Source organism: Piliocolobus tephrosceles, unplaced genomic scaffold (assembly GCF_002776525.5).
Source record: "Piliocolobus tephrosceles isolate RC106 unplaced genomic scaffold, ASM277652v3 unscaffolded_40, whole genome shotgun sequence".
Classification (NCBI taxonomy): domain Eukaryota; kingdom Metazoa; phylum Chordata; class Mammalia; order Primates; family Cercopithecidae; genus Piliocolobus; species Piliocolobus tephrosceles.
The window spans coordinates 1818793-1840080 of record NW_022324309.1 but is presented as its reverse complement, the minus strand read 5'-3'; the positions used below and the strand labels follow the sequence as shown (position 1 = coordinate 1840080).

General features: G+C 37.8%; 1 protein-coding gene across 13 annotated transcripts in view; it reads left to right on the top strand.

Annotated features, from left to right (window-relative positions):
• The window catches only part of LOC111550202 (calcium-dependent secretion activator 2), a 565477-nt gene that overhangs the window by 462649 nt on the left and 81540 nt on the right, over window positions 1-21288 (top strand). For 7 of the 13 annotated variants that reach the window (XM_026454325.1, XM_026454336.1, XM_026454328.1 and 4 more), the window contains 3 exons: window positions 2991-3094; window positions 5059-5067; window positions 11715-11871. In XM_026454325.1, the coding sequence (XP_026310110.1) occupies window positions 2991-3094; window positions 5059-5067; window positions 11715-11871 (270 nt within the window). The remainder of the gene's footprint in view (window positions 1-2990; window positions 3095-5058; window positions 5068-11714; window positions 11872-21288) is intronic. The other 6 variants (XM_026454331.1, XM_026454332.1, XM_026454330.1 and 3 more) reach the window with 1 other exon arrangement.

Sequence of the window (21288 nt, the reverse complement as noted above, 5' to 3'; positions counted from 1 at the left end):
CACAAGATAACTGTATGAATGAGACTCAGTTTCTGACTTTGATCTAGTACAGTTTAGCAACAGACTCATGAGCCTGTAATAGGGGAGCTCAAAGAGAGGAGCAACTCATTCAGCCCCAGAACTCTGAGAAGGTCCAATTTTAAGTAGCATTAAAGTAGAACCTTAAAGCAGAGTAGCAGTTTGTCAACCAAAGATTCAAATAGCCTAACTCTGCATGTTTGCAGATTTTACAATGCACAATTTTTTTGTTTACTTTAGAATATTTAACTTATTTTAAATCACACTTATGTGGCAATGTACTTAGTGCTAAAATATATGGGATGGTGCACTGAAGACCCATTGCCTAACTTCATCAACCGTGCATCATCATTCTCTGAGCCATAAGGTCTCTAAATGTCAGAGTCATACTCCTCTCTGGCCTGCAAATTCCAGCCACTCAACAATGTCTCACACATTCTTCCTTTGGAGTGTCTATGCATCTTTCCCTTCTTTTCTATTCCTGGTATCATCTTTCCATAGTTCACTATTCTACTAAACCAGACCCTCAGGATCCATGTCACACACTTTCACCAATCCTTCTTGGACACAACCACCAAATGCATTTTTCCTAAAATTAATTTATTCTGAGGCCCTGCTAATAAACATTTGCCCCTAGTTATTCATAGGATATAGTCATCTCGTCTACTTATTATTTTACTTAAAGTCTGCCGTAATCACCCATCATTCTTAGCACATTCTTACTCCAGCCAGGCAAGTACAAGAGCCCACATGTTCAAGTCTCACCTTCACTGCTTTTTAGCTGTTGCATTTATCTCTTTGAGCATCTTTCCTTGTCTATGAGTTACATGAATAAAAAGCAAAGCTGCTAGGAAAATTTGTGTGCTAACATGTGGGAAGTGCCTTGGCTTGTGCCTGACACATACTTGGCTCTCAAGAAAATGTAACGTTTCTTTTTTTTTTTTTTTTTTTGAGACAGAGTCTCCCTCTGTCACCCAGACTGGAGTGCAATGGTGCCATGTTGGCTCACTGCAACCTCCGCCTCCCTGGGTTCAAGCGATTCTCCTGCCTCAGCCTCCTGAGTAGCTGGGATTACAGGCACCCACTACCACACCCAGCTAATTTTTGTATTTTTAGTAGAAATGGGGTTTCACCATGTTGGCCAGACTGGTTTCGAACTCCTGACCTCAGGTGATCCACCCGCCTGAAGCTATAACATTTCTAACGGTTGTTACTATCACCTTCCTCCAAAATGCACCCCATCTGTGTCATACAATATTTCTTCTCTAAAAATCCCTCCTCCTCTTCCCCAGGTCATTTGTTATTTCTTTAAAACCATGCTTCAGGCTTACCTTCCCCTGATGTCTCCCCTAGACCTGCTTTCAGCAGTCTTCCCTCACATTTCCTGCATCACCAATAGGTTTGCCTCATGTTGCTTCCAAACTTTTCCTAGGGGCCTTCTCTTCCTGACAAAACTAGAACAGCTAGAGCAGCCTCCAAATGAAGTAGGTTGTCATGCAAAGTCGTGAGCCTCCTTGACTTCATGCTTGTTTGAGGATGTTGAAATGTTCATGAAACAGATGAAACGTTTGATCATTCATGTCTACGGATCTTTTCAGTAGTGATTTTCTGATTCTGAGCTGAGATTGGAAGTATGTCTCATACTGCCTCCTACTTCCTACAGCCAACAGCATTGTAGGCACACTTGACTATTTGGTGTTTCACACTGATTTTTCTAAAGAATTGTTGTAATTTTTTAACCTTGTCACAGAGGAGCAATGACTTTCCATTCTGTAGGGGAATATAGTAGGAAGTATATATGGCTTAAGGGTTGAGGGATGTGAACCCACATCAGTACATTGCACTGTGTCAGAGCTACAGTGAGTGTATAATGAATATTTAATGAATAAGCACCGATCATAAGCAGTGTTTCACTGCATCATTTTACATCCCTTGGGAATATGTTAGAACAGAGCAAATGAAAGTGTCTCCTCCAAATTTAAGGCTGAGGTTTTAGGAAGAAGTAAATCAAGGGAAAACTGTCGCAGGAAAAAAAAAATGGCCTTTATGTTCCCCAAAAGAATCTCTTTTACTGAAAATTTGATTTTCTTTCCTCACAGCCTCCTTACTGGGCAAAGAGAAAAAGCTTTGAATCCCAGACAACATTTATCTTTAATGTCCTTATTGGGAACTGATCTTTACATTGTTTTGAAACAGTTTCATTACACAGGGCCTCTTTAATTTCTGCCAGCTTGCTGAATCTTAGAAAATAACTACTTTGCCTTCTCTGTAGCAGAATTTCAGGTAACTACATTTAATCTTATTGTGGTCTCCCCTTTTTATACCAGTTCAGCTTACTGCTGAAAGAACCTTCAGCTTCAAAGAACACTTCTGCCTTCTTCCCCAACAACCCCCTCAGTTGAAAAGGTGGAGTGGGATGGTGGCTGGGAAATAGGGAGGAAATCAGTCAACTGCCAGCTATCAGAGTTGTTTTAGGTGACTTTGTACTTCTTGAATTTAAGATCAACATGAACTATAGACATTTCAGGCTGGGAGTTTAAATAGCAACAAAAAAGCATGAGTTTTGCTAATGCCAGGAGTGACTCATCTGGTGAGAATGGTATTGTACTGATAATACAATACAGAGAGAAAGAAAAGACTGTGGTATCTGCTCTCTTTGTGTTGCTGACCTTGAGGAGAATTATAACTTGTTTGTTGCAGAAGTTGAGCATCTAATATGCTGATGCACCTGTTCTTATATATTAAATGGCAAAGCACTTGCAGTTCCCTGTCATTGCTTTGTGGGTGAAATATTTTCTGCAATCTGGTGAACTGTTTTTTTATTTTTTTTTTCTAAATAATGTATTCATTTGTATTTCTTGTATTTCTTGTTTCTTATTCTATTTCAACATTCTAGTCTCATCATTACGTCTTCAAAGATGTTTGGCTTTTTATTCTCAAGGTAACATGATTATGATTTTTTTTTCATATAGAGACCATGAACCAAGCATCTCCTGCTAGAAAGCTGGAAGAGATTCTTCATCTGGCAGAGCTCTGCATAGAAGTCTTACAGCAGAATGAAGAGCATCACGCAGAGGTGATGGCCTGTTTTCACTGTAGTATAAAGCTATATGTAAGGCTTCGCCATGGTAGTGGCTACACTGAATAAGTGGCCTACCCATACTCTTGATACATATCTGAATATTTAATGAATAAGCACCAATGATAAGCAGTGTTTCACTGCATCATTGTGCATCCTATTGCACATTCACATATGAAAACATGTGAATTTTCTAAAAACCTAACTCCTATATATTATAAAACAATCGTGTGTGTGTATAATTTCATGTTTATTCCTGACAGCAAACACTAATGGGATCTGTGCTACAAGAACTTAGCTCATCAGTTATTGAAGAAGGAGGAAAGTTAATGACCACAAGAGGACTTACAATGACACAATGACCCTAAGGCAACTTTCAGAGCTATTCTGCAGGAAGAGATTTTTATTTCCCAAACCAGGGGGTAATTTCCACAGGGCTTTGCTTTTTTTTTCTTTTTTTTTTCTTTTTTTTTTGGTTCTGTATTTGCTGTCTCATTGGTAATAGCAAGACTGCAGCATCAAAGGAAAGAAATCACACTCTATTTCTCTCATAATTCCATAGTTTGCCTGCCTTTCATTGAGGGCAGTTAGTTAACATTGAATGCAGTTAGTTAACAGCAAGGGCTACTGAAAAGTCCTGAAATTAATCAACCTGCATTGCCTTCAGTCTGAATGCGTAACTGATAAGAGTCAAAGATAGAACACAAACCCATTTTACAGTGCTGCATCATGTGCTTTTCCCCCTATGCCATGATTGCTTTGGTTTAGAAATGTAAGTTAACATGAAAGGGGAAATTTTGTGATACACTATAAAACAAAAATTTAGTAGAAGACGTTCATAATTGTATGGTTGATAACTCTAGGCTTTCACTCTTAATATCAAACTTTTCACTTTTTAAAATTAATTTTTCATCAAACCTGGATTGTTTATAATTTTTTAAAGTTCTAATTACGTCTTAACATTCACTAAAGATCTGGAGTGGCTTTTCATCAGGCAAACTGCTTATTCTGAGACTTAAATTCTCACTCTTTCTAATAGCTATGAGTTTGTTAACAAAAATGAAAGAGTTTTCTGACTTTGAGTTGGGTGGGGAGAATGTGTAGCATTAAATAAATATAATAAATATCAGTGCCCTGACAGTGCTTTTATTCTTGAGGAAGCACATGAAATGAGCAAGAATAAAAAAGACCAAATACATATGAGTTTACAAATCTAAGAAACCACAGGAACTACATTTTAAGCCAATTCATAGAAAAGAGTATTCATGAATCCTTACTATAGGTAACTAGGATTTATTGTATCTGGTTATAAATATGATATCTGGTTATAAATATGATCATTCAAAACATCTGCTTTTAGCTCACACTGTGGAATCTAGTTTTTAGCTTGCATCTGTCATGTGTGAACTTGTTATGGATATTTTATTTTAAACTGAAGAAACAGCTGCTTCAATAATTTGAAATGAATTCCCAGGAGGTTCTTTTCTAGCCTGGTACCACAGCTATGTTACAATGAAAGTGATTATGCGATAAAATATATGTATGTTTTGTCTTTGTCTTTTGTTAAAAGGCATTATTATCGGAGTATTAGGATTTTTTGAATTAAAAAATCTATTAATAATTGGATATTCAATTGCAATATATATTTCAGCAAAGCAGGTATATCTAATATTCTCAAATATTTTACAAAAACTAAAAATTAAATGTTAATTATACTTCTTGCAATCACTAAAATGCTTGTCAAAGTATAATGTATCCAAACACAATTAAAATGTATATGTTATTTACTAACCCACAAAATACAGCTGACTTTATTAAATAGAGATAATCATTATTCATAAATATCACTATACTATATACTGAAATATAGGATTATTATGATGACCTTTTTTAAAAATGTTTTGTAACACTATGGCAATTGTTCTACTCTGCAATGCTTCCAAATTCTTGGAAACCCTCAGGGAAGAGAGGTGAGTAAAATGATTTCCACTATTTTATTAGTATAGGATACCTCTTTTATGTGAATTTAAAATACAATATACTCTGATTGTAGTTCATTTTAAAGCCAATTAGTCCTTTCTTTGAAATTGCAGTCTGTTTTTCTTTGAATGTGCTGATTTTTGTTATACTGTTTTGTGCATGTATCTTATTAATAATTGCATGCATAGTTATGATGGTCATCTAAGTAAAACATGACTGAAGGGATGTTGATATCTGGTTTGTGTCTTTGGTTGTTTTATGTCCTTAAAAAAAAAAAGAAAGAAAATCTCATGTTTTCTCTGAACAATATTGGGGAGTGAGTTCGTCTGATTCCGGACTGACTTCCAGAGTGAATTGGTGGACTGCATTCTGCACTGATACTTGTTTTGCTGGATGTTCAAGCTGGAGTTCCTTTGCTCCATGAAAGAGCACCTGGCTCAGCTCCCGTGGTGGAGGTTAATGTATCTGTCTCAAAGAGACCTTCAAGTGGCTCGCATGTCAGCTCCCTTTATTTTCATTCTCCCTCTCTCCACAGTGGCAGTTTACTTTTCAGGGCCAAGAGGTTGTTTCTATCCTTCAGCAATTTCTCAGTTAAGCAGGTTTCATGTCCTTTAGATCTTTGACAGTAACTTATCAGACAGTTTTCCCTTCTCTTTGAAGGCCTCTCAACCTCTCTTCTCAGGCTTTTCTGCAAAATTCCTATGTTTTCTCCTTAGAAAGATAGTTTAAGTTCCTTTCCAGAAAATCTTTAAGGCTGCCTCCACATTTCAGTGACCAGACCGTCTCTGACCAGATATTTTACGCAAACTGATCTGACCACTCTCCATCCAAAAGCCCCTTGCTTTGACAGAGCTAGGAGGTGTCAGATGCCTTCTGGAAAAGCCATAGTCCCTCACCATTACACCCCCCCACACACACACACACTATTATACTGATAAGAAAGCAGACCCAGGAAAGTTGAGCAACTTGCCAGAGGTGCACAGCTAGTGAGTGGGTGAAGACTCAGGCCAGACTCCAGACCTGGACATTTTCCAATAAACCACACTGCTTGCAATTTAAGTAGAATGGCAGGAGTGATTGTCCTGCCTTGGTTCTGCTGACAAATTTGAACCGCAGCATTGCAACAGGGATGTAGATGCATGGGGTAGTGATCACAGTGCAAACCTGGTGATGTCCCTTTCCATTCTGTCATTCTCTTCTTTCCTTGTACTCTGGTATATATCCAAGGACTCTGCCTAAGGGGGATGGATGGAGTGCTGAGAATATCAGTAGAAGGGCTGAGAGAGAGGGACCATGAAAAATATAAGCACAACTCAAGTCATTACTTGGTTGCTTATTACTACAGCAAAATATTGACTTAAGATCCTTAAAATATTTTAAATACGATGTAATCCACCATATCCCTTCCACCATGGGCAAGAAGGTTGTTTGGCAGTAGTTTGGTATTTGTAATGCAGACAGCTCTCAGTTCACTGCAAATGGTTGATTCATTTGCTGGGCTGCTTCAACAAGAGCCTGGACAGTGAGAGTTCAGTGTGAACACACATATTTGTGTATATGTGCATTCCCCTAAACATCAGTATCTGAACCAAATTATGCTTCTGGTTGGATTCTAATGTAAAGAGAAAGGGTATTTAATTTTTAAATTTATTTTTGTTTGTGTGTATCCTTATTCCTCTCCAACTGGCATGCATGCCTGCCTAAGGAATATATTGAAGTGTTGTTATACAAAAGAAATGACCATGAACAAAATCGATGTCCTGTCTACTAACTAGATTACAACAGTCTCAACAGTTGAAATGACCTCAATTACACATGGTTTATATCTGGATAGTCAGTGAGATAAACCTTTTTTAGGATAAGTTTAAATTTAAAATTATATTAGCCTCTGGACCAACAAATAGCCCTCATCTTGGAAGAGGATGACCAGCAAGTAACTTGCATATGACTCAGGTATAGAAGTAGAATTCCCTTTTTAGCAATGACTCTCAAAACCAATTGCATGAGCATGAATGCTCTACCAAAAATGTTTGTTCATTATTTACTGATTTATAATATATATGAATGAGGATAATACTTTACATTCTCATATGTTTTGGAACATTTTCAGCTCATCATCTCACTTGGTTATTGCTATATCTATGCTTATCAACCTGATTATCAGTGAATCACAGGAGTTGTAAAAAACTTACGATTAGACAATAGGTGTCACCTGTTCATTCTCTCTGTCCCTTAAGAGAACTTAAATATTTTAAGAATATGGCCCTCAGAATCATGTCCCTATGTATGTGAATATGTGTGTATGTGTGTGTCAGGGGCAGGGGATACTATGGACACTGGATTGTCTCTAAAGCCTTTAGGATCATCTACAAGGTACAGAAATGCAAACTAATCTTGTCTTGGGGAGTAAATAGGCACAATATACGTTTCAAAGTCAGACTCAGTGTGTTTGCTCATTTAGGCAGCCATCCTCCTTTTTGTTTTAAATTATAAATTTTTATTATATTTTGAGGGTAAAAGTAATCAAGGCCAGGTGCGGTGGCTCACACCTATAATCCCAGCACTTTGGGAGGCTGAGGCAGGTGGATCTCCTGAAGTCAGGAGTTCAAGACCAGCCTGGCCAACATGGCACAACCCCATCTCTACTGAAAATACAAAAATTAGCTGGGCATGGTGGCAGGCACCTGTAATTCCAGATACTTGGGAGTCTGAGGCATTAGAATCACTTGAACCTGGGAGGCAGAGGTTGCCGTGAGCCGAGACTGTGCCACTGTACTCCAGCCTGGGTGACAGAGCAACACTTTGCCTCAAAAAAAAAAAATAAAAATAAAAAATAAAAGTTATCAAAAGCTTCAGGCTTTAATAAAAATTAGAAAATATATAAGGAAGTCAGATCATAAATCAAAAGATATTAACAGTGGTCCGATCTGCTGAGGGTGGATGGATGGATGGATGGATGGATGGATGGAGAGAAAGATGGCAATGTGCCATATGTGTCTCTCTTAAGAATACACTATATGTGTAAGAACTTGATCTCTAGACTCCAGCTGACTTAGATTCAATCACTGCTTTGTTATCTACCAACTGTATGACTTTAGGCAAGTTATTTAATCTCTGTTTGCTAACCTATAAAGTAAGGCTAATTGTACCATCTACCTGAAATAATTGTTTGGGGGATTAAGTAAGATGATGTTTATAAAACCTTTAGAACAGTACTTGGCACATAAACACCATTTAATTCGTGTTGGATATTATTTTTAAAACACATAAACTCACATAAGATTTATATGAATTTCAACACATATTTGTAATTACTGATTATGGTAGTCAATTATTACATTTGTATAGTAATAAACTTTTGTATTTATTTGATTGCCACAACAACACTGGGAGAGGTTAGGGCAAGTATTGTTATTGCCAATTTGCAGATAAATAAATGGAAATCCACCCAGTGAACTGATTTGACCGTTATCACTCAAGTATCATCACTGAGTTCAAAAGCTCAGTACTCTGCATCTAGGTTCAGGATTCATTTTTACCTGCCACCATTGCAAACTACATTTACTGAAAAAACAGGCTTTCCAAGTATTGTCAGCCTGCCACATATTTGTATTGCTTATTTGTATTATTAATCCTGTATAAGTTTATTTATCATTAGAACTTTGGTAGGAAGTTGTTTGTTTGTTTGTTTGTTTGTTTGTTTTTGAGACGGAGTCTCGCTCTGTCGCCCAGGCGGGAGTGCAGTGGCCGGATCTCAGCTCACTGCAAGCTCCGCCTCCCGGGTTTACACCATTCTCCTGCCTCAGCCTCCCAAGTAGCTGGGACTACAGGCGCCCGCCACCTCGCCCAGCTAGTTTTTTGTATTTTTTAGTAGAGACGGGGTTTCACCGTGTTAGCCAGGATGGTCTCGATCTCCTGACCTCGTGATCTGCCCGTCTCAGCCTCCCAAAGTGCTGGGATTACAGGCTTGAGCCACCGCGCCCAGCTTGTTTGTTTGTTTTAAGACAGTGTCTCACTCTGTCACCCAGGCTGGAGTGCAGTGGCACAATCTTGGCTCACTGAAACCTTCACCTCCCGGGTTCAAGCAATTCTCCTGTCTCAGCCCCCTGAGTAGCTGGGATTATAGGTGTGCACTACCACACCCAGCTAATTTTTGTATTTTTAGTAGAGATGGGGTTTCCCCCTGTTGGCCAGGCTGGTCTCGAACTCCTGACCTCAGGTAATCCACCCTCCTTGGCCTCCCAAACTGCTGAGATTACAGGTGTGAGCCACTGCACCCTGTTGGTAGGAAGTGTTATAAGCTGAAGTACTTAAAATCAAGGTTTGTTTTATATTTCCCTCTTAAGCAAATAAAACATTGCCTTCTGCCTCTGCCATCTCATTTACACTAATTAGTGGCTTAGCATTAGAGCCAAAAGAACTTTAATCCAGATAATCATGATTTCTGTTTAGTACCCTGTAGACAGATGCATTGCTGAGGGAGGTTTTCTCCTCCCTTTTGGAGTCCCTGATGCTGTTGAACCTCAGCCACACCACAGGAAGTAATACCCTAGGGAGGGAATTATACAGCCCCTCATCTTCCTACCAACCCAGGACAGGATGGCAAGAAAGAGAAGGGGACAGGTGGTAGACCAGACCCTGTATTCTCAAGGTAACTGAAACTGTTGCTTTCATTTTCAAGGACAGTGATTGCTTAAAGTGTTCTGAAGCCATCATTAGGAGAAGAGGCGTTCATCACAGATTGGCTTACATTCATTAAGAATATCATCAGGAGTACAACTTGAGACATAAATATATACTTCTGCAAAACAATGAAATTTTCCAGTTGATGGCAAAATCTTGCTAACCTGAAACTGTTTTGTAAAAAAAAGAAAAAAATAGGTGTATTCCATTTTATTTCATTGCTCATCCTGGCTCTGTCTTCCAAGTTAACTTTAAGAAGACCTTTAGGAATTTTTCTCAGAGTCCTGAAACAACCTGAACTAACATGACTGTTATTTTCTTAGTTTTAACCTTTTGCAAAGATATTGGTTGTGAACTGGAAGTGAGATTTTGAAAATGTCTCTTTGCAGGGCTGCATTTTTCTGTGCTGCTCTACTCAGAGTTGGAATCTCAGGTTCTTCTTTTCTTTGTCACCACTATAGCTACAAAAGATAGGCACAAGATCTGTGTAATAAAATCATGTATACTTTTTTGTGTGTTTTTACATTATGTCATATACCCATTTTGTCAAATATTTAACCAAAAAATATTCTAAGGTAATATTTGCAAAAAACAATATGCTCAATTTTCATCATGCGCACCATTCCCAACCAGTTTTCGGATTCATATATTGGTCACAGCATTGAACCAGGCATTAAAATGTCCCCAACTCTCAAATCTGTTATTTATGCTACACTGTTCTTCCTTAAGTCAGCTTTTACCATCTGCTTATTAATTACATGGCAATCTTTTTAGTTACTGATTATTATTTTACATCTATTATTTTAAGGCCATATTTACTATAAATGTGAAACATGAAATTTTTATAAACATGAAAAGTTCTTAAGAAAATAGTGTGTCAAAATTTTGCAATCCCCTTTTATGTGATTTGTATCTTCCTGTTATAATCCAATTCATATTTGAAGCCAGGCACCATGGCTCATGCCAGTAATCTCAGCACTCTGGGAGGCCAAAGCTGGCAGATCATTTGAGGCCGGGAGTTGGAGACCAGCCTGGCCAACATAGCGCAACCCTGTTTCTCCTAAAAATACAAAAGCACTAGCCAGGCGTGGTGGCATACATCTGTGGTCCCAGCTACTTGGGAGGCTGAGCCATGAGAATCGCTTTAACCTGGGAGGCAGAGGTTGCAGTAAGCCGAGATCAACCCACTGCACTCCAGCCTAAGCGACAGAGTGAGGCCCTGTCAAAAAAATAAATGAAATGATGACTGGCTGCTGAATGGAGAATGGATGTGAGCAAACACTTTTCATAAAGAGCAGTTTGCAATGTGTGAAGGCTCTAAAATGCATATCTATTAATCCAGTAATTATTAGAAGTTTATCCTAAGGAAATAATCAGTACTATATTCAAGGATATTTATGTAAAAATATTTACTACACTATCATTGAGAATAGCAAAAAATTGAAAACAGCCATTTTAGTAGGGTAATAGGTAAATAAATAACAGCATATCCTTATAGCAGAAGATTATGCTATTATATTAAAAGTGAAATCACAGGAAAATATTATAAGTGTGATACTAAATATTTTAATGTTTCTATTCACAGAAAAAAAGAAATATTGGAAGTAAATACACCAAAAAATTCAGAATAGATATGTTTAAATTATGAGATAGAAATAATTTTTCTTTTTGTTTTATATATGTTCTAAATGTTGTAAACTAATCATGTATTTCTTTTATAAAGGAATAAATGTCCTTGTACATTTTAATTCTATTTTCTATTTCATTCATCAGTGCCAAATGTATGATTTTAATTTGTAACTATAAAATTTTTCTCAGGCTAAAAAATATTATATTTTGTGTATCATACCTGTTTGTGAAACTAAGACATGTTATAAAATATTTTCAACTGGCACAGTACTTGTGTGTGTTTCTAAAAAGTAATGTATTTCTCTATGTTTCTATCCTTTTGTAGGCATTTGCCTGGTGGCCTGATTTATTGGCTGAACATGCAGAGAAATTTTGGGCTTTATTTACAGTAGATATGGACACTGCACTAGAGGCTCAACCACAAGACTCCTGGGATAGTTTTCCTCTTTTCCAACTGCTTAATAATTTCCTCCGAAATGACAGTGAGCATTTGCGTTTTCTTGAGTATGTGAAATGGGGAGGGGTGGGAGAATGTTGAATGTGAATGTATTTTTACTGTGCCCTAGCACCAGCCTGACAAGAGTTCGCATGGGTAACATTTAGGTTTGCTCAGCCTGCCCGACTATGTTAGACCAGAGACTAAGGGAGCCCGGGGACACTCCCACACTCCACTGGGCTCTGAAGGTCCTCTCATTCCCATCCTCCTGCCTTCACTGAGGTCTGGTAACCTAGGCACCTTTCTTTATGAACCTTATTGTACTTTATGAATCTGAAAATCTGTAAAGGCTGACATTTCAAAAGTACTTGAGAACATTTACATCTCTGAAAGACACCTTAATTCATTATTGTAAAAATCATGTTATGTTAAGGCTCCTACTTAAATCTATTGTGGTAATATTGCTGGCCTGAGGGTCGGTTCATTTCTACAGATGATAGGCATATATTGCTATGTGGTGTAACTTGCTCATTCAACATTTAGAAATTAAGGAGAATGTAAAATCTCTCTATTGAGACTTTTACTCTCAATTTAATAATAACTTTTACATTTATTCTGGTAGATGGTCTTCTAGCAAACAATACAAACTTTGTTTTTTATCAAGATTTTAACATACAGATTCCTAGGCCTTTCCTTGTAATGCTTTTTTAAGTTTCACTTAGTCTCAAGTTTGGTTACCACTGACAACCTTTGTTTCAACACTTGAAGTGACCGTGGGGGTCACCAATTCCCTACTGAATAATGTTCCTGTCATGATACACCAAGGTGAACTCTGCCTCCTCCTAACCTCTGGTTCTGACCCATTCTCTTTGATCAATGCAACAGTTGTCTTCTATCATGTATTTTCTTCTGCCACTCTTTATTCCCATATAAAACAACTCTGTCTTACAATAGGGTTTTCATGCCCATTGCCGTTCTCATCACCGTACCCTGAATAGACCTCACTCCATTTCTCAGTGTTGTTCTGGAGTGTGGTGCTCAGAAGAACACAGTGCTCACCATGTGACCTGAATAACCAGACCCAAATGAGAGGTGCCTTGCTTCCTTCTTCCCTGTCTTCCTGCAGCCCATGTCTGCTCTGACTCTCCAAGGAACTTCTTTACGCTGTTAATACATTTAGAACTTGTTTACAATTATACTTTATTTAGAACATTTTATATGTTAAAACTGCATGTGCTTTTACTGCTCTCTTCCCAGAAAGCCACTGCTATATCTTTCTGGTTGTAAACCTAAATTCATGTTTTTATAGTTGTGTTTGTTTAAAGAAAAAATCTTTATTGGTTTTGTTCATGGCTCTAGTCCAGTCTTTCTTAACTTCCTTTGGTTGTTCACCCCTTTGAGTCTGTGATAAAACTGGGGGGGGGGGGGGGGGGGGGGGAAATCACATAGATATGAAATTGTTTGTAATATTGTACTTTCCATGGACATCCTAAATTTAGGACACCAGGTTAAAAACCTCTGTTCTAGTAAGAGAGGCATCATGTTAGAGTAATTAGCAACATGAGCTTTGGTGCCAGACAGATTCACGTCTCTCTGTCACTTACCACTTGACCTTTGACAATAGCTTAACCTCTCCAAACTCTAGGTGCTATATCTATACAAGAAGGAAAATAATAGCACCAACAGTGTCGTTGTCAATGAGCATTAAATAAGATGATAACTCACATATAATAGATGATAAATAAATATTGTAGATTTTGTTAGTCTTATTCATTATCCTATCCAATTTCATTTCATTTCCAAAGATGCTATTACAAGCTTACAATTCCTACCTTAGATTCAACCATAAGGCCTGCTCTCAGTGGTTGCTAATAAACCCACATGCAATTATCCATATGTGAATCATTCATTCTGCAAATTGTCCTAAGCCAGGTGTTTTGTTTTGTTTTGTTTGAGACAGAGCTTGCTCCATCACCCAGGCTGGAGTGCAGTGGCACAATCTTGGTTCACTGCAACTTCCGCCTCCCAGGTTCAAGCGATTCTCATGCTTCAGCTTCTCAAGTAACTGGGATTACAGGCATACACCACCACGCCCAGCTAATTTTTGTATTTTTAGTAGAGACAGGGTTCCACCATGTTGGCCAGGCTGGTCCCAAAACCCTGACCTCAAGTGATCCACCCGTCTCAGCCTCCCAAAGTGCTGGGATTACAGGTGTGAGCCACCACACCTGGCCCTCAGTCAGTTTTTAAGTTCCAATTTGGTTCCCTCCTGCCACCTAGCCAATGTGGAATGACTGTCTTCCTTTCCCAATCTTATATCATCATTCATTTTCTGCTATGAAATTACAGTGAGGTTTTTAATATTATCTTAAAACAAATGTATAACAATAAACCCACTACCAAAAATAAGTATATATATATATATATATATATATATATTAGGCATTAAGTTCCCTAAATGATAATAAGTAAGTAGGATGTTTTTTTGAGACAGAGTTTCTTGGGTTTTGTTTGTTTGTTTGTTTGTTTGTTTGTTTTTGAGACAGAGTCTCGCTCTATCTTCCAGGTTGCAGTGCAGTGGCGCGATCTCGGCTCACTGTAAGCTCCACCTGCTGGGTTCATGCCATTCTCCTGTCTCAGCCTCCCAAGTAGTTGGGACCACAGGCACCCGCCACCACACCCGACTAATTTTTATGCATTTTTAGTAGAGATGGGGTTTCACTGTGCTAGCCAGGATGGTCTCGTTCTCCTGACCTCATGATCCACCCACCTCGGCCTCCCAAAGTGCTGGGATTATAGGCATGAGCTATCGCGCCTGACCATATGTAAGATATTTTTTGACACTGTTTTCTCCATTTGAATGAAAACTCAAGAATCAAACATACTTAGATGTACGTTGGGGATTATTTAAAAATGAGGCATTTATTAATGTTCACCATCAAGCAATTAGTTAAGATGATGAATATTTTAACATATTCAAAATATTGTAATCTATTTTGTAGAGAAAACAAAATATGTTGTGGATTTCTTGCAAGTTCTGTTGGAGAACTTCTACTACAATGAATTAATATTTTTTGATGATATTCCATTCATCTAGAATGAATGGAATTACTTTTTTTTTCCAGGTATAAACTAAGAATTTAATGCAAAATTTGATTATTATTGTTGCTGTTTTACTCGTTTCTGTTTTTTTTTTTTCTTTTTATTATTATTATTATTATACTTTAAGTTCTAGGGTACATGTGCATAACGTGCAGGTTTGTTACATATGTATACTTGTGCCATGTTGCTGTGCTGTACCCATCAACTCGTCAGCACCCATCAACTCGTCATTTACATCAGGTATAACTCCCAATGCAATCCTTCCCTCCTCCCCCCTCCCCATGATAGGCCCCAGTGTGTGATGTTCCCCTTCCAGAGTCCAAGTGATCTCATTGTTCAGTTCCCACCTATGAGTGAGAACATGCGGTGTTTGGTTTTCTGTTCTTGCGATAGTTTGCTGAGAATGATGGTTTCCAGCTGCATCCATGTCCCTATAAAGGACACAAACTCATCCTTTTTTATGGCTGCATAGTATTCCATGGTGTATATGTGCCACATTTTCTTAATCCAGTCTGTCACTGATGGACATTTGGGTTGATTCCAAGTCTTTGCTACTGTGAATAGTGCCGCAGTAAACATATGTGTGCATGTGTCTTTATAGCAGCATGATTTATAATCCTTTGGGTATATACCCAGTAATGGGATGGCTGGGTCATATGGTACATCTAGTTCTAGATCCTTGAGGAATCGCCATACTGTTTTCCATAATGGTTGAACTAGTTTACAATCCCACCAACAGTGTAAAAGTGTTCCTATTTCTCCACATCCTCTCCAGCACCTGTTGTTTCCTGACTTTTGAATGATTGCCATTCTAACTGGTGTGAGATGGTATCTCATTGTGGTTTTGATTTGCATTTCTCTGATGGCCAGTGATGATGAGCATTTTTTCATGTGTCTGTTGGCTGTATGAATGTCTTCTTTTGAGAAATGTCTGTTCATATCCTTTGCCCACTTTTTGATGGGGTTGTTTGTTTTTTTCTTGTAAATTTGTTTGAGTTCTTTGTAGGTTCTGGATATTAGCCCTTTGTCAGATGAGTAGATTGTAAAAATTTTCTCCCATTCTGTAGGTTGCCTGTTCACTCTGATGGTAGTTCCTTTTGCTGTGCAGAAGCTCTTTAGTTTAATTAGATCCCATTTGTCAATTTTGGCTTTTGTTGCTGTTGCTTTTGGTGTTTTAGACATGAAGTCCTTGCCCATGCATATGTCCTGAATGGTATTACCTAGGTTTTTCTCTCGGGTTTTTATGGTATTAGGTCTAACATTTAAGTCTCTAATCCATCTTGAATTAATTTTCATACAAGGAGTAAGGAAAGGATCCAGTTTCAGCTTTCTACTGATGGCTAGCCAATTTTCCCAGCACCATTTATTAAATAGGGAATCCTTTCCCCATTTCTTGTTTTTGTCAGGTTTGTCAAAGATCAGATGGCTGTAGATGTGTGGTATTATTTCTGAGGACTCTGTTCTATTCCATTGGTCTATATCTCTGTTTTGGTACCAGTACCATGCTGTTTTGGTTACTGTAGCCTTGTAGTATAGTTTGAAGTGGCAGGTAGCGTGATGCCTCCAGCTTTGTTCTTTTGACTTAGGATTGTCTTGGCAATGCGAGCTCTTTTTTGGTTCCATATGAACTTTAAAGCAGTTTTTTCCAATTCTGTGAAGAAACTCATTGGTAGCTTGATGGGGATGGCATTGAATCTATAAATTACCTTGGGCAGTATGGCCATTTTCACGGTATTGATTCTTCCTATCCATGAGCATGGTATGCTCTTCCATTTATTTGTGTCCTCTTTTATTTCACTGAGCAGTGGTTTGTAGTTCTCCTTGAAGAAGTCCTTTACATCCCTTGTAAGTTGGATTCCTAGGTATTTTATTCTGTTTGAAGCAATTGTGAATGGAAGTTCATTCATGATTTGGCTCTCTGTTTGTCTGTTACTGATGTATAAGAATGCTTGTGATTTTTGCACATTAATGTTGTATCCTGAGACTTTGCTGAAGTTTCTTATCAGCTTAAGGAGATTTTGGGCTGAGACGATGGGGTTTTCTAAATATACAATCAGGTCATCTGCAAACAGGGACAATTTGACTTCTTCTTTTCCTAACTGAATACCCTTGATTTCTTTCTCTTGCCTGATAGCCCTAGCCAGAACTTCCAACACTATGTTGAATAGGAGTGGTGAGAGAGGGCATCCCTGTCTTGTGCCAGTTTTCAAAGGGAATTTTTCCAGTTTTTGCCCATTCAGTATGATATTGGCTGTGGGTTTGTCACAAATAGCTCTTATTATTTTGAGATATGTTCCGTCAACACCGAATTTATTGAGAGTTTTTAGCATAAAGGGCTGTTGAATTTTGTCAAAAGCCTTTTCTGCATCTATTGAGATAATCATGTGGTTTTTGTCTTTGGTTCTGTTTATATGCTGGATTACGTTGATTGATTTGCGTATGTTGAACCAGCCTTGCATCCCAGGGATGAAGCCCACTTGATCATGGTGGATAAGCTTTTTGATGTGCTGCTGGATCTGGTTTGCCAGTGTTTTATTGAGGATTTTTGCATCGATGTTCATCAGGGATATTGGTCTAAAATTCTCTTTTTTTGTTGTGTCTCTGCCAGGCTTTGGTATCAAGATGATGTTGGCCTCATAAAATGAGTTAGGGAGGATTCCCTCTTTTTCTATTGATTGGAATAGTTTCAGAAGGAATGGTACCAGCTCCTTCTTGTACCTCTGGTAGAATTCAGCTGTGAATCCATCTGGTCCTGGACTTTTTTTGGTTGGCAGGCTATTAATTATTGCCTCAATTTCAGAGCCTGAAATTTCAGAGCCTGAAATTACTTACCTACAATGAATTTCAGAGCCTGAAATGACTTACCTACAATGTATTACTTATCTACAATGAATGGAATATCATTAATTTCAATGAATTAATATTTTTTCATATTTATTTTTAAGAAGAGTTTTTTCAATGCAAGTGTAAATTTGTGGGGTAATAAATTAAAACTACATAATTTTCATAATTATAACTATGAAAATGTAATTTTCAATCATATTTACAAATATTTAATTCACATATAAATGTGTTTTATATTTCTTTCCTGATTTAACCATTTCTATACATTGACTACATATCATCTTGTGCTATTTTGTTGTACAGTACTTAGTCAAAATAGAGAAGCATTTAGTACTGATCTCTTTGGAGCACTGTCAATTTTGAGGGTAAGTCTAGGTCTTGGCTTTTATTTTATGATGATTTGCAGATTTTAGAAAACCTGAATTATTTCTGAGAAAAACACCTCCTCCATGTAGAGAGGTAAACCGAAAAGTTCCCCAGTGTCATACTTTCCTTTTGGTACTAGGAGTATGGTGTTATCTGGGGAACTGAAATAAAATGCAGTGACTTTTATCCCATACTCACAAGTTTCCATCCAAAATCAAGACCACTGAGTAGTTGATAAAACATAATTCTTCTAGCTATTAATATCACCCTTAGTGATATGGAAGACCATGGTTAATAATTGTGTGTTTGTTTTATTACATTCCTTAGATACTGAGTGATTTATTGAATTCAATTCAAATGTTTAATGTCAACCTGCAGCTGCTCCCAAATTGTCCTTTTGGAAAACTATGGGAAAATGTTGAACTTCTATCCTTTTAGTACCCCTTGAAAGAAAAAATCTTACAATGAGGCCGTAGCATTACAGTTTTTACCATATTGACCCAATTAGAGTTATTGACCCAATTAGAGTTATTGTCTAAGTTCCAAATAATTACAATTTTAACTAGCCAGAGGTAATAGGACAGAGAGCTCTGAATGTCCAAGGAAGGGAGTTATTAGGAAGGGAGTTAATTTGTTGAAAAACAATGCTTGCTTGCATAGGCGTAAGTCTGTGTGTGTGTGCGCATTATACAAAATAGGCTGTTAATTATATTTAGATTTTTAAACAGTTTGTGATTTATTATTAATAATGTTGAATATTTGTGTTTGCTTTCCCAAAATTTAAAATTACTAAGACCTCTCAAACTAATGGAGATATTAGTTAGAATTCGTACTTTATTAGTGGCTTGAAAACTTTATAGCTGACTTGGGGGTGGTTCATGAATAATTCAGATATCCCAATTGGTTACTTATCTTCCTTATATTAAAATTTTTATGCTTTGATGTTTAAAATAGCTTTTTATCTTTTGGAGTATGGAAGGGATCTTAAGCAAAACTCTTCATTTTCTAGCTGAGGAAACCTAATGCCTAGAGGCAGGAACTCGGGCAGGGGCTTGACAGTAGGGAGTTAAGGACAGAGATGAGTCAGAGCCTGAGTACTGTGTCTCCAGTTCAGTCTCATTTCACTGTAACAAAAGCAGATTCTGTGGGCATTGATAAAATAATATCTTTTTAAGGAAGACAAAAGAGTCCTTGAACTTATATTTTTTAATGAGAAAATATTTATACGGGCAATGTGTTGTGGGGGGCAAAGGAAAGGAGTTGGTTAAAGAGTACAGAAAGGATGAGATAAAGGTATGTGTGGTCTTAGCATGTATGTTAGGAATCATCTGTGACAAGACTGCTAGGGACTGAACTAATTAGGGAAGGTTCAACACAGCAAATTCGGTTTCTGTTTTAAGGAGAAAAATAAAATCTGTCTGGGGTGTGTGCCTTTCCTTACAGTTAGCCGTGATTAGGGAAAGTCATAGCTTGGAGAACCCTTGGAGTTGAAATGTGGAGAACTCTTGGAGGTGAAATGTGGTTTTCCTCAAGGGAAGAACACCAGCTGCACCACAATTTTAGCAACTGTCCCCAATCTCCCACCCCTCACAGACTCACTCACTGATTCCCAGAGCAAGACTAATGATGAAAACAAAGCCTCCATTTCTGGCCAAAAAAGACCAAGCTCTCACTTCACTCTCTACCCTGCCTTCATCTACCCCAATCTACTCCCCTACTAAAGAGGTAATTTAATGGGCAATCAGTTTAAATGGTATCTAAGGAAATAATTTTGAAGGAGAGCTGTATTAAAATTGAGGGAAGATAAATGTTTTCATAATGAAGTAATTAGCATGATGGTTCAATGATGCTGGGTGACTATAAAGCTAGTACAAATAAATTCTACCCTTCCACGCTATTTCCACACTTGTACTGTCAATAATAGATAAGGCAAGTGACCGCGTCTGACAAATGAAAGCCATCTGCAAATGGCACAAATCATTTCTTTCAGCACTACCGAAAGGCAAACCCTTGGAGCTAGTCACCTTTTAATCTGTGGATATGCTAGCAAGTGGCAAATGACCATTCTATTGGGAACTGGTTCCCAACTGAAAAATACCACGGTGCTGCTTCTTTAATTAACAGCCTTTTCACATTACTAGCACATTAAAGCCATCCCAAAGAACACCCATGCTTATATAATCAATGTCACAGCGTCTCTCCCTAAACGAATAATAAATGTTCCTGCTCTACACTAAGTGAAAACCTATTCTCCAAGACTTTCACCTTCATAAAGATGGGCTCATAAAAATCGAAAAAGGAAAAATTGGAATGTGGTCTCATGAGGATAAAAAGGCTAGTGTTAATAATTAACAAGGAGAGTGAAGTGGAGTCAAATTAGCCATAATAGAGCCCAGAGTGACTGGCAAAGTCACCTCTCATTATCAAAAAACTCATTAAGAAATGAAGAGGTGGAAATCCCGCTGGGTTATTCTCACACTTAGGCTGTATCAGAGATTATTTTTCAGATTTCTTTCAAATGAAGGACTGTTAGGTCACCATATTGTATATTAGGTTAATCTTCAAGCTTTGAAATATGGAAGGCTGACACCTGCGTGTTATTCTATTTCAAGTGCTTAAATGAGCTGTGCATCTGAAATTCACGAAAAAGTGTTTATAGATATATCTGGATATACATATACCAGGGACAATGCAGAAAGGGTATAACATCTAGATTACAGCAAAGCTGTGTGTGCCAGCTTAGTTTTATAAGTATGCACTTTACAAATGATGAAATAAGGGCCAAAATGTGAGAATATATTTAACTCTAATCCCCAGAGTTGACTGAATTCAAAATGCTGTGTCAGAATTTGTTTTACTGACCAGTATGGTAAAGGAAATATAAAAGCAAAGAGTCACTACCTTTTTCCCCTCAGTTGAATTCCACAGTACTGTTCTAATTTCTTTTTTTGTTTTTGTTTTGTTTTGTTTTTTGAGACAGAATTTCACTCTTATTGCCCAGGCTGGAGTGCAATGGCGTGCTCTTGGCTCACTGCTACCTCCGCCTCCCAGATTCAAGCGATTCTGCTGCCTCAGCATCCCAAGTAGCTGGGATTACAGGCATGTGCCACCACACCCGGCTAATTTTTACATTTTTAGTAGAGGTGGGGTT